General features: G+C 37.5%; 1 protein-coding gene across 8 annotated transcripts in view; it reads left to right on the top strand.

Moving 5' to 3' along the window:
- The window catches only part of ROBO1 (roundabout guidance receptor 1), a 1,122,893-nt gene that overhangs the window by 767,981 nt on the left and 340,532 nt on the right, over positions 1 to 14,380 (top strand). For all 8 annotated transcript variants that reach the window (XM_060172122.1, XM_060172117.1, XM_060172118.1 and 5 more), the window contains one exon: positions 217 to 543. In XM_060172122.1, coding sequence (XP_060028105.1) covers positions 217 to 543 — 327 coding nt within the window. The remainder of the gene's footprint in view (positions 1 to 216; positions 544 to 14,380) is intronic.

Here is a 14,380-nt window from a genome sequence, read left to right on the forward strand (position 1 = left end):
CCCCCACTGCAGGCTTTGGTTTCTTCTTTCACTGTTTCTGGAAAGTGCAGTCAAGATGAACAGCAGGACTGGTTAGCACACAGGCTAGGAAGGATAGGCCGAAATTAGACAAGTTCAAATAGCTGTGCTCATGCCTAGACTTGTGAAATAACTACAGTTGTTTTCAAATGGTAAGATGAAACTATTTTGCTGATTTTTTTTTTTTTCCTTCTGTAGGCTCCCGTCTTCGGCAGGAAGATTTTCCACCTCGTATTGTTGAGCACCCTTCAGACCTAATTGTCTCAAAAGGGGAACCTGCAACCTTGAACTGTAAAGCAGAAGGCCGCCCCACGCCTACTATTGAATGGTACAAAGGCGGGGAGAGAGTGGAGACAGACAAAGATGACCCGCGCTCACACCGGATGCTGCTGCCCAGTGGATCTTTATTTTTCTTACGCATCGTGCATGGACGCAAAAGTAGACCCGATGAAGGGGTCTATGTCTGTGTAGCAAGGAATTACCTCGGAGAGGCTGTGAGCCACAATGCATCGCTGGAGGTAGCTAGTAAGTAAAATGGGCTCTTTACGTTTGTCAGAGGGAATGGCAGCATGAACTCTTCTGCATGGAAGTTAAAGCTGTATGGGTCCAGGGGGTGGCGCACCGCGTTAATCATACATAATACAAAACCGAAGGACCCGCAAAGATCTTGTTTCGAGGCCCGCAGCTCCCCACCTGCGGGGGGTGGGGAGGTTGCTTCACAAGCGGTGGAGCAAGTCTGCAGGTGTCTTTCTCTCTCCCTATCTGCCCCTCCTCTCTCAGTTTCTTTCCGTCATATGTATATGTATATGTATATGTATATGTATATGTATATGTATATGTATATGTATATGTATATGTATATGTATATGTATATGTATATGTATATGTATATGATGTATATGTATATGTATATGTATATGTATATGTATATGTATATGTATATGTATATGTATATGTATATGTATATGTATATGTATATGTATATGTATATGTATATGTATATGTATATGTATGAAAAGAAATTAAAGCCGTAGTGTTAATTTACCTGAGGGAAGGTTTACATATGAATGCATTGAATATGTAGACACATAGGTAATTATAAAACTGTAGACATGAATAAGACTTTAGACATAGATTATTCCACTAAATTACATTAGTACTGTGGACTCAGCACCAGAGAACTTAGAGCAGTTCATCACATTCTCAGAGCCGTGGACTGAGGATGTGAGGGCGATCTGGCTGCAACATCTGTCACCCCATTGATCGCCAGGCGGGTGTCCCCTTTCCCTCACTGCTCCATGTGTGTCTGTCCCAAAGCTGCGCGCTCGGATGGAAGAGGACCGCCTTCCCTGAATAGAGACAGAAGGATCTTTGGTCGAGGGTATAGGAGTAGCTGCGCTCCCCTGCTAGATCCTCCAAATAAGCTCTCAGAGCCATAGGCTGAAATTGAGATAGATTGTTAAAAATGCCTAATATGATCAGATAGTTTAACTGGGTAGCCTTTAAAAAATGAAAATCACCATTTACATATATGTCAGAACGAGTGATTCACATTTTAAAAACTCTTAGCTTGAACTCTAAGTTTATATTTATCCATTAGCAGTTAATTGAGGGTAAAGTTATCATTCCTTCTTTTACCTTGATCTCACCGAAGATATCAGAACAAAATTAGTGAGATGAACAGAAGCCACGAAAACCATAATAAGCACAATACAAGCTCTCCCCTCTCCCAACGTGACTGTAAGGGAAAAGGACATGGGAATATCCAGCCTATTTTGAAAGTGTGTGTATGTTTTGATACAGTCATCTTCAAAATTACAATATGCACATTATTCTAACTTTTGACATATTTCTGCCCAAGAATAATTATTACGCATGGGCATTAAATTAACATATAAAAAAAGATTTAGAGACTCAAGAAAGCTGTCATAGGTGACTTAGGCTGATTTCTGTTGTTGACAGACAAGAAAGCGAACATCAGGAAGGGAAAAAGAATGACGGTTTATTCTCTGGAATTATAATTCTTTATAAATGCACTGTGTACCAACAGCATTTTAAAAGATAGCTCATGTTTCTGTGTTATTTCCTGTTCTACTTGCATTCTTATCATTGTCAGATGCTTGAAAAAGTGATTATAGGTTGAATAGAAGGTCTACATACTTACCCTCTAGATATTCCTTTTCAAAACAAATCTAGTTTTACCTTAGATGATGATCAAGATATCCTTAATGCACTGGGATTTAGAGAGCTGTTTTCTCTAATCTGGCTTTTGTGCAGATATTTTAAAAGAAACTATTAGTTTCTAGTTAAGTTCTTTTTTTCTAAGCTAGACATTCCATTACCCTAAAAGTCCATTATGGGAAATGCTCTTCCAATATTAGTCAACAGATATAAGATCATGGAATTGAAACTAGACATAAGATCATTATCTAGCTTTCACCTACAAAGCGTTCAGATGAGCAGTCATGCATAGTTCACTGATTTTTAGCATGATACTCCTTGCTACATCTCTAAAATAGTCCAACTTCCTGGATGTGGTAGTTATAATTATAATTTATTGAGTATAAACTGACAAAAGTACTTTAAAGTATGTCAAGATCATATTCCGCTATCTATATTTTGTATGCTTGAAAAGGGAGAATAGATCTGTATGTTTGCCAGATAAAGTTTGATGCTAGTAATGATCATGTAAAAATAGTACTCCTTGTTAGTGTTAATATGTAAATTCAGGAGTAGTGTTTGCTTTGAATTATCTTTATACTAGTTTATTATCAGTGACTGAAATTATATGTTTACATTTGGATGACTTTACTATTCAGATGCATAAGTTAAATGGGAAAAAGTAAGTAGTCTTCAGTTATGTATTTGAAAATGTTTGGGATTCATGAGTGAATTCATGCTTCATTTTGCTCTAAATAACCAGAGTAATTTTTATTCACCTGTATTTCCTTTATTTATTTTAGGCAGTGGTTACTACACCTTCATTATTTGTGCAATTTGTTTTTATGCTAAATGCAAAACTAGTCTTTTGTATAGCATATGGATAGCTTTGGAAGGCTTGGTAGGAGAAGTAAACATGATCATGTTTACTACAAGTCAAACTAATAAAACGCTACTGTATTTTGACTTTATGTTTCCCTAGAGAATATTAATACACTTCCCTTTATATTTCCTTAGTTTGGGTATCAGAAGTTCAGTAAGAACTATGCTTATGCTTTCCAAAGGTTCAGACACAGGAAGGCAGAGATTACATCTAATTTTAGTGAAGCTGTAGCCCCAAGTAATAGCATTAGCAACAGTATCTTGAGGCAACACAGGTTCCACAGCACAGTTGTTGTTAATGCTTTTAAAAACAGTCTTCTATGCTTTATTTGCCTTTAAACCAAGTTTTACAGCTGTGACAACAATTGGATTTCTTAGATTCAGCTATTGTCAACCTCTCCAACATTGAAACCAAAATGATACAGAATGTCATTAAAATCTATGTTTCTATGCAGAACTGATATTGTTCTTGCCTTATGTGTTTCCCATATTTACTTACATTTAAATAGTATTTAAAAATGATTGTGTTCTTTCACTATCGTTAGCGTTATTTTTATATTCACTGAACAAGCCTAATTGTAGCCAAGTTAAACTCAGCAACAATCATTGGTCTGCCATTTAATGTTGATTCTAAGTGGTGAAAGTTTTATTCTACGTTACCTCATATGATTCCAGGCTATCTCATATGATTGTGAAGTCTGAAAACTATAACACTGAGAAATACACACTAGTTCTTATACGTAAAGTATCTGTAATTTTGGGAAGTCTTTGTAAAGAAAAGCAACTTTTCATGATAGATTCCCCCCCCCCCTTACTTTTTAAGTATTATTATCTTTTGAGACAGAATGATATAGCTTGGTTAGAATGTTGAAAGACTTAGAAGCTGCTGCTCTTTTGGAAAGGTCTGAAAACTCATCACTTAAATAATCTTTCAAACAGATTTGAAAAAGGATCTTACTAACAATCTTTTCATGTTTATTTAATATTAGCTCTGCTTGAGAGTCAGCTAAATGTTTAGGTGAATTTTATGGTTCTAGTCCCCAGTACCAAACACATTGGTTATTCAATTTAGATTTTATTTTATGTCAGATGCAAATTTATAGCACAGTTCTTTGACACAGCTCATGTTTAATGAGTGATCTAATCTTCAGTCATTGCTTTGAATTTTGAAGAAAATTAATTTGAACTTTAACCCTCACGCTGTCCACAGGAGAACATGGCTTTCTACGTCATCTGCTATAGGCTTTGCAGAGTCAGCATATGGCTATTTGTTGCCTGCTTGAGTTGTTTCCTCCTGAGGTAGAGAAATTCCCTTCAGAGGAGGCAGACATCTGCTTGCTGTCTTAGCAGCAAAGCCACAGATGTACCATCGTTTCCGGGAAGCAAGAAAGTGGGGGCTGGAGGGGACACCATTTTGTTCACTTAATCAGAGATGAAGTCTTACAGGATTTTATTAACTGGGGTTCTTTTAATGGCCATTTTCTTGAGTTAAATTATTTACATTGCCAAGTAATATTTTCCAAAAACTTTCAATACATTATGACCTTTTGTCTTTTTTCATTAAATGATGCTACTTAAGATGCTTTCTAAACACAGTTTTAATGATTCAATTTTAATCTTTTCAGTGAAATGATAAGGTAAGTTTGCCATGTATACTAAGTAGCCATGCACTTACCTAAATATAATAGAATGTGTTTCCAAAACCGGGACCATAAAATATGGAAGAATTAGCCCAAGAAGTGAAATATTTCAGATAAGAGCAGGTAGAAATTGAATATCCCATCATATTGTAAAATGTTGATTGATCTTTTTTTGCTTTCACAGTTGGGATAAACTTCAGTTAAAAAAAAAACTTACATATTTGTTCAATTTTGTAAAGATGAATTATTGCTGTCTTCCTTGACATTAATTCTATTTACTAAAGACTTTGTGCTGTTAATCAGAATATATTATTTTGTCAGTGCTTGCCTTAATATAGGCTACTATTCCAGAAATAGTATGTGCCAGCTAGCTTAACGAACAAATATTTATTTCTCACAATTCTAGAGATTAGATAGCCACAGGTTAGGAATACCAGAATGGGAGTATTCTGAGTATTTTTAAGTAAATGATGCTACTTAAGATGTTTTCTAAACACAATTTTAATGACTCAGTTTTAATCTTTTCAGTGAAATGATAAGGTAGATTTGCCATGTATACTAAGTAGCCATGCACTTACCCAAATATATGATGCTACTTAAGACAGTTCTCTTCATGGCCTTCCTGCAAGTCTGAGGGATAACCTATCGCCTTGACCTCACACAATCCTAGCTATATTTCCAGAGGTTCCACCCCCAAATAACATCTCATTTGATACTAGGGCTCCAACATATGGTTTTGGAATGTGCTAGACTTTCAGTAAATTACTGTCTTTCATAATAAAAAAATGTAGTTTTTGTGGGGAGTTTATAGGTATTCATTTATCGTGTTAGCTAGCTGAGAAGTAAAAATCTGTAAACGAGGGAAAATCTTATGATAGATTTAGTGTTACGTCGTACGCGCAACAGACCATCTGTCACACATACAAATGTCCCATTTAAATTTTGTAATGAATTAATATAGACACATCTTGTTATTTCTCCAAGTAAATATAGTGTGAGTTCTTTATTAGGAAAAGTAAGAGCAGTGTCCTTTGGGTACCACATTTAAAGAGAAGATAGTTGGCATTTTGTTTTGAAAGCCCATAACATTTCCTTTCATGCCTTCTGGCTTTGTCTTTCCAAAACGTTGATCATATGGAACATCAAAGGAAAAATCTGTATACCATAATCTGAGAGAGATGACAGTGGTGGGGATGGGGATGAACAGACATGGTTTGAGCTGCCATGGGTAGTTTAGCAGAAAAGAGCCAAGTTTGTTGATCATTGCTGTATAGGTACTAAAGGATATAGCTACATCAGAGAAGGTACTATTCATTTATAAATAATCAACAGGTCACTTTATACTTTGAAACTATTAAGCATTTGTAGTCTTGGGCTAGTGAAATAGCTTTTTTTTTTTTTTTTTTAATTTAACCGAAGCACTGGTCAGCTCTGGTTTGCGGTGGTATGGGGGATTGAACCTGGGACTTTGGAGCCTCAGACATGAGAGTCTCTTTGCATAACCATTATGCTGTCTACCCCCACCCAATAGCTTGCTTTGATAGTGTGCAGCTTTGCCATACATGCTCACAAGTTTGAGCTTGGCTTCCACCAGGAAGCTTGGTGCTATAGTGTTGTTGTTGTTTTGTCTCTCTCTCTGCCTCTCTCTCTTTCTCTTCCCCTCTCTCTCTTTCTTTCACTCAAAAACAAATGAACAAACAAAAAACCATTCCATTCTAAAGATATGTATTAACATCTTGGTTTGTGCAAACTTTTGGCTTTGATTATCTTACATAAATGTTAAATATTAATTTTTAACAAGTTTATAGAAAGATCTTATAATAGGAGCACATTATAAACTTTTCTTCCTTTAGTCCAGTTAACAAGTTAGGAAAGATAATAACTATAGGGAGTCAGGCTGTAGCGCAGCGGGCTAAGCGCAGGTGGCGCAAAGCACAAGGACCGGCATAAGGATCCCGGTTTGAACCCCGGCTCCCCACCTGCAGGGGAGTCGCTTCACAGGTGGTGAAGCAGGTCTGCAGGTGTCTATCTTTCTCTCCCCCTCTCTGTCTTCCCCTCCCTCTCTCCATTTCTCTCTGTCCTATCCAACAGCGACAACAACAATAATAATAACTACAGTAATAAAACAACAAGGGCAACAAAAGGGAATAAATAAATAAAATAAATATAAAAAAATTAAAAAAAAGATAATAACTATAAAGCATGCTTTAAAAATAACTTCAAAAAATCATGGGTTTTTTTGTTGTTTGTTTACAGAAGTAATACATTGGGTTGTAAGAAAAATCATGACACACTTTTGCATCGAAAAATACATTATGACTTTTATGAAAACTGAATGTTAATTTCAGAGTACTTTGAAATATAGAGGCTCTTATAATTACCCAAAGTTAACGCTGCTGAAAGTTTTTTGGATTTCTCTCCACTTCTCTGACTTGTGGTTATACTATATGGAGTGTTTATTGTTCAAACATTTCATAAATGATCAAAAAGACTTTGGATTTGTTGGAACACATAGCTGTGTCACTAAGACTATAGTTGAGTTCTAGAGATTAGTGGCTGCCAAGCAGCCTCTTTTCTGCTGGCCACTACTTGGTGCACCATCCTGGACCAGATTCAGCCTAGTTTTCTTGAGCTTAAAGGTTGCATATTCCATTGTCAGTCTCATGAGGCAATCCTTTTCTTCTCTTGAAAAGTAGCTGATGTCTATACATGCTTAAAAGTACTCAAACAATAGTTTCAACACTAGCATATGTTTAGACTTAAAGCTCCTTAAGGCTTTCAGAAAATCAAATTCAGTTATTAGTTGTTGATAGCTAATTCTTGGCAGTGTCTCCTCTTATCATCAATACTGCCTTAAAAAATGATAAAATAACAAGATGGATCTGGTTATCCTTCAAGTATACACACACACACACACACACACACACGTGCGTGTGCGCGCATACATATGCACATATATATCTATATTTATTATTGGATAGAAATAGAGAGCAATTGAGAGGAGAGGGGGAGATAGAAATGGAGAGAGACAGAGAGAGACACCTGCAGACCTGTTTCACCACTCATGAAGCTTCTGCCCTGCAGGTGGGGAATAAGGTCTTGAACCTGGGTCCCTGCACTCTGTAATGTGTGCACTTAACCAGGTGTGCCACTGCCTGGCCAGGATCTTTTGGAACTTATCTTTTTCCTCCTCCTAATTTATCTAATTTAGTTTAAATGCTAGAAGGTATTTCTACGAACTAACTTGAAAATTATTATTATTATTATTATTTTTGCTTCCACGACAAGACCATTTAATGTCAGCATTTCATAAAATTAATTTTAATAAATAACAATATAAACTAAAGTAAGCTGTCATTAAACTGTCAATTTAATTTTTTTTGTCAGTTTAGAATAAAAAACGTAACATTTCTGAGACATAAAGATTCTTCTTTTATTTTATGGTTTATGCTTTCAATTGTTATTTTTTTAAAAACTCAGATATTAAATAAAAATGAAAAAATGCCCAAAATACAGTTTTACTAAATAGCTCTTTAAAAATCCTTTCTTGGGGAGATTAATGGTTTACAGTCAATAATAAATATAGTCCTTGGTACATGTGTAACATTTCTCAGTTTTCTGCACACCGTTAACCTCCAGCATAGACCTTCCTTCACCATCATGCACCCGACCTGATAGTCCCCCAGCCTCCCGTCCAGAGTCTTTTACTTTGGTGCAGTACATCAAACCCAGTTCAAGTTCGACTTTGTGTTTCTCCTTTCTGTCTTAGTCCTCGACTTCTGTCTGTGGGATCATTCCCTAGTTATTGTTTTTCTGCCTTAGCTCATTTAACATGAAATTTTTCAAGCTCCATCCAAGATGAGGTGAAGATTCAATCATTTTCCATTATATATATTACCACTTACTCAGCCACTCATCTGCTGTTCTGGACACCTAAGTTGCTTCTAGCTTTTGGCCATTATGAATTGTTCTGCTATGAACATAGGTGTACACAGATCTTTTTGGATGAGTGTGTTTGGTTCCTTGGGATGTATCTCCAGAAGAGGAATTGCAGTGTCAGAGGGTAGGTCCACTTTTAGACTTCTGAGAGTTCTCCAGACTTCTCTCCACAGGGGTTGGACCAATTTACATTCCCACCAACAGTGTAGTAGAGTTCCTTCGTCCCCACAACCTCTCCAGCATATGCTGTTGCTATTGTCTCTGATAGATGACATTCTCACAGGAGTGAAGTGGTATCTCATTGTTGTCTTCATTTGCAATGACTTGGAGCATTTTTCATCTTTGTTGGCTTTTCTGATCTCTTGTTTGGTACATATTCTGTTCATATCCTCTCTCCACTTTTCAATAGTGTCATTTGTGACTGAGTTTGGTGAGTCCATGTCCTTAGTAATGGAATTATCTGGAAACATGTTAGAAATGCCAGTTATTCAGCTCCCATCCAAATCAAGTGAATCAGAGTCTATATTTAAACACTAATCTAAGGTGATTCAAAGGCAAATTTGAATTTCAGTACCAGGGTTGTACACTGTGCTAGAGTTCTTAGAATGTCTGCTTATTCTGTGGACCAAATCTGATAATTGATCGGGGCCCAGTGCAGTTGATTTAAATAAATAAATAAATAGATAGATAAAATGCACATTATTTAAGGTAAGTTTACCTAAGTCTTCTCTATTATTATTATAATTATTATTTTTACTACTTTATTTTTATTTTTCTAGATCAAGATAGAGAGGCAGAGCCAGAAGGAAGGATACTACAACATTGAAGCTTCCTTTAGTGTTAAGGGATCTGGGTTCAAACCTGGGATGCTCACTTATCAACATAGCTGTTTCTCCAGCTCTTGTGAAGGTTTCTTAAACATGGAGAAGTGTGGGAAGAGGAGAGTGAGAAAGGGCATAGGAGAGACTACTAAGAAAACAAATAGGGGGCAGAACTGCAGAGGAGAATACATTGAAAAGGACAAGAGGGCCGGGGAGAGAGAGAGAAGGAGAGGGAGAGAGGGAGAGGGAGAGGGAGAGTGGGAGAGGGAGAGGGAGGGAGAGGGAGGGAGGGAGAGAGAGAGAGAGGGAGAGAGGGAGAGAGAAAGGGGTTTGGAGTAGTGGAGATACACGGGGAAAGAAAAACATAAGAATAGAGGACAATACCTGGGACATTGGAAAAGGAGAGAGAGACAGATGGTAGCAAGGATGACATATGATTGAGTAGAGAAATACATTTGCTTGGATGGAGAAGGAAAAATGTGTTTCCTGTATAAGAATGTTTATACTCAATTGGAAGTTGTGCTAAGAATAAGATGCATAAGATGCAATATCCATATTGATATCTATGATATCTTTTTTTTTTTTAGATGTTTTAAGTCATTGCATGGAAAGTTGTAGGTGCCTAACATCATCCAAAAGCTAAATGCTACATCTTCTTATATACTTGTAGAGAAATGAAATCTGTATAAATGCAAGGTTTTAATAATAAGAACTGAACCCTGTTGTGGAAGGGTCATTTGGAAGTCATTTAGTCTATCCCGCTGGCTTTTAAATAATCTGAAGATCATTTGTTGCATTAAAAAAGGTTCAGAGAAAAGATTAGACTCCACCATCAATATTGCTTATATCTATCAGTATATGCTAATACAAAGTTATGACTTTAATTTACTTAAATCCTTTGCTGCAGCAGAACAGTTTTTTTCATTTTACAAGCTAAGTGACAACAGAACAGTCATTTTTATATAGCAGCCCAGAGGTTTGATGATCGTTATTTAATGGGGCCACACTTTTAACAAAATATATCTTATGTTTCATTTAGTTTTCTGAGTTTAATACAATAATTTCTAATATCACCACTCTAGTAGCCAAAGTGGAAATTGTAGCTTTAGTAACATTTGAGGTTGTGTCATATTTAACCTAGATTATAAAGTGAAGTTTTAATAGCAGATACGACATTTTACACTTGTCAAGAGAAATAAAAGTTTATGACTTAGTTATTTCGTATGCCTGGCTAAGGACATTTATAATCATTTCCAGTAAATAATGAGAGTAAATTGTAGAATAAAAGCTCAAGAGTTAAAAAGAAAAGAATGGGTTTATGTTTTTTTTTTCTTTTTTTCTTTAATTTTTAAAAAATGTTTATTTTCCCTTTTGTTGACCTTGTTGTTTTATTGTTGTTATTATTGCTGTTGTTATTGATGTCGTCGCTGTTGGATGGGACAGAAAGAAATGGAGAGAGGAGGGGAAGACAGAGAGGGGCAGAAAAAGATAGACACCTGCAGACCTGCTTCACCACCTGTAAAGCGACTCCCCTGCAGGTGGGGAGCCAGGGGCTCGAACAGGGATCCTTACGTTGGTTCTTGTGCTTTGCGCCGTGTACGCTTAACCCCCTGAGCTACCGCCCGACTCCCGGATTTTTATTTTGACTAAACTTTCTGTGTATCATCTGTGCCTTCTCAGTAGGTATGCCTGGCCTTTGTGTAGAATTAATCACATCAAGTAGCACTCTCTCTTTCAGACGCGGCTTAGCTGCCTGTGTTTGATATTGGACACAGAGTGAAGCAAATTGATCATACAACTCTGCATTTGTCGTAACTTACCTCAATGCTTTCCTTTAATTCTAGGTTAGTGCAGGACAGCTCGTAAACTTGTGGAATCACACCAAAGAGAATTCTTGGAAAATGAACGCAACTCCCCCCCCCCCTTGGGACCACATTAGGGGGTGGGGGAGATCAGTGAGGAGCCAGAATTCCTGGGAAGAAGGAAATATTTATTTATTCCCTTTTGTTGCCCTTGTTTTTTATTGTTGTAGTTATTACTGTTGTTGTTATTGATGTCGTCGTTGGATAGGACAGAGAGAACTGGAGAGAGGAGGGGAAGGCAGAGAGGGGGAGAGAAAGAGAGACACCTGCAGACCTGCTTCACCGCCCTGTGAAGCGACACCCCTGCAGGTGGGGAGCCGGGGGCTCAAACCGGGATCCTTATGTCAGTCCTTGCCTTGCACTTAGCGTCACCTGCACTTAACCCACTGCTACCGCCCGACTCCCGGGAAATATTTTTTAAAAGATTTTATTTACGTATTTTTGAAAAAGCTAGGAGGAGACAGAGAAATAACCAGACATCACTCTGATACATGTGCTGCTGGGGATTGAGTTCAGGACCTTATCCTTGAGAGTCCAATGCTTTATCTACTCAGACCATTTAATTATCTATTGCATAGAGAGAGGGAGGGCGGAAGATAGAGAGGAATAGAGACAGAGAGACGCCTGCAGCATCACTTCACTGCTCACGAAGCTTTCCCCCTGCCAATGGGGCTGAGGTTTGAACCCAGGTCTTGAGCACTGTAATGTATACACTTAACCAGATGTGCTACCACCCAGCCCTGAGAAAGGAAATGTTTTTTGTTTTTACTTTTCTTTTCTTTGCCTCCAGGGTTATTGCTGGGGCTCAGTGCCTGCACTATGAATCCGCTGCTCCTGGAGGCCATTTCTTTCCCCATTTTGTCCCCCCCCCCCGTGTTGTTGTTGTTATTGTTGCCATTGATGTTATTGGATAGGACAGAGAAATCAAGAGAGGAGGGGAGACAGAAAGGGAGAGAGAAAGATAGACACCTGCAGACCTGCTTCACTGCTTTTGAAGCGACTCCTCTTGCAGGTGGGGAGCTGGTGGCTGGAACCAGGATCCTTACACAGGTCCTTACACTTCGTGCCATGTGCGCTCAACCCGCTGCTACCACCAGGCCCCTGGGAAATGTTTTTATTGAATTGAGATTGGTTGACCATTTGCCTTCTTTTCACTTCTTCATTGTTTGTCTAAGTCACCAAGACTAAAAACTTGAGTAACTTCAGAATTCTATGGTCAGGCTTTCCATAACTGCTAGGCAATAAACGTTTGTTCACGTATTACTTCTGTTCTTTTTTATGTGTCTGCTAGATGGTCTTTCACAAAGTGGCTTCTTTTTGGGCTCTGGATATAATTCTTCAACGTCCCTCCCAACTGTGAATCATCAACATCAGGCAAATATCATTATGTTGTACATGACCTATTTTAAGAAATGTGTGTGTGTGTTACTATAATGAGTTATTTAAGCCCTGCCTTATGGCTCTTGGTCATAGAGTATATTGTAAATTTTATCATTAGAGTCAATTAATCATGTTAGAAATGTAGGGAAAAAATTATCCTAACAAAACCAGCAAATATTCGGTGATCCTTTACTAAGTTCGTACTTAACCTGTTTATGTTTCCATCCTTACATGTAAAATGGTGCTGTTTTTCTTAACTGCCAGATGTCTGGGAGAATTCAGTAAGTCAGTTATCTCGCTGCCTGTGTCTGCCCACACCCATCTTTTTAATTTATCATCTATCATGCTTAAAATGATGGATGACTAACAAATATGGTTTCTGTGATATAGCTGGTACTGTTTCCTCTGCAATGTATAAGGCATATTATTACTCTTTCTTTTTTCAGAAATCGAGAATGGCAGGGGTGATAGAGAGGGAGAGAGACAAAGAGACATCTGCAACAGTGCTTCACTGGTCACAAGGCCCTGTAGATGGGGGCCAGGGGCTTGAACCCAGATCTTTGCACATTGTAACATGTACACTCAACCAGGTGCACCACCACCCGGCCCCATTTTTTCCCTTTTTTAAAAAAAGAAGTTTGGTGATGGTTGTGTGACTATAGGAACTTAACTCTTGTTAGGTTTGCTGCTTAGCAGTTACTCTGTATACTTTGCTTAAGTGGCAGTTTAAAATAATTTGACAAAGTTAATTGATGACTTACTATATTTGAAACAAAAAATAGCAAGAGTTTCTATGTATTTTAGGTTTAGGTATATAGTTTTCATATGGTTCCTTTGTTTCAAGAACTCAAAATATAAAAACATAATGTACATTTTATTCATTTAAAAAATTTATCTTTTATTTATTTATTGGATAGAGACAGCCAGGAATCAAGAGGGAAGGGAGAGACAGAGAGTGTGAGAGACAGAGAGAGACACCTGCAGCCCTGCTTCACCACTCACAAAGCTTTCCCCCTGCAGATGGGGGGGGCAAGGGCTCAAACCCTTGTCTGTGTGTGTTGTAATGTGCACAGAACTAGGCGTGCCACCATCTAACCTACGGATGTACTTTTCTATTTTCATATTGTAGTCTAGCACTGTTTTTCTACATCACTGTGTGTTAAAGTCTATTGCAGGTAACTATTCAAGATTACAGACAAGCAATTCCAACCCAGTGCTTCACTGAAACTTTTCAAAGAGAAGCTTACTACCTTGTGTGACCTTAACTTTCTCTCTCACTAATATCCTATTGTTTCTTTTTTATCTTATTTAACATTTTAATCAGCGCTATGGCCCTGCTTTATAAGGTTATAATGATACAGAGGCTCTCAAATCTTTGCCTTCTGGAAAGTATGTAGTTTACCTTTTGCAGGTATTTAATACACTTTTCCTTCTTTGTGAGTTTCTTTCTCTTTCCCAGAATTTCATGGCTCCAAACTTGCTCATCATTCTATCTTTTTCTATATGACCAAGTTCAGATAATGTAACCAAGCGAGTTTGGATTTAATTTTGAACAAAGATCATGCAGAGAGAAACATGGGAGCTCCAAAAACTCATCTTAAATCCAATTTCTTTTGTTCTCTTCTATCAACCTAGTATATAACTTGTGTTTACAAAGTGATTGTCACACCTCTCAGTA

The sequence above is a fragment of the Erinaceus europaeus genome, chromosome 14, assembly GCF_950295315.1.
Source record: "Erinaceus europaeus chromosome 14, mEriEur2.1, whole genome shotgun sequence".
Lineage (NCBI taxonomy): Eukaryota > Metazoa > Chordata > Mammalia > Eulipotyphla > Erinaceidae > Erinaceus > Erinaceus europaeus.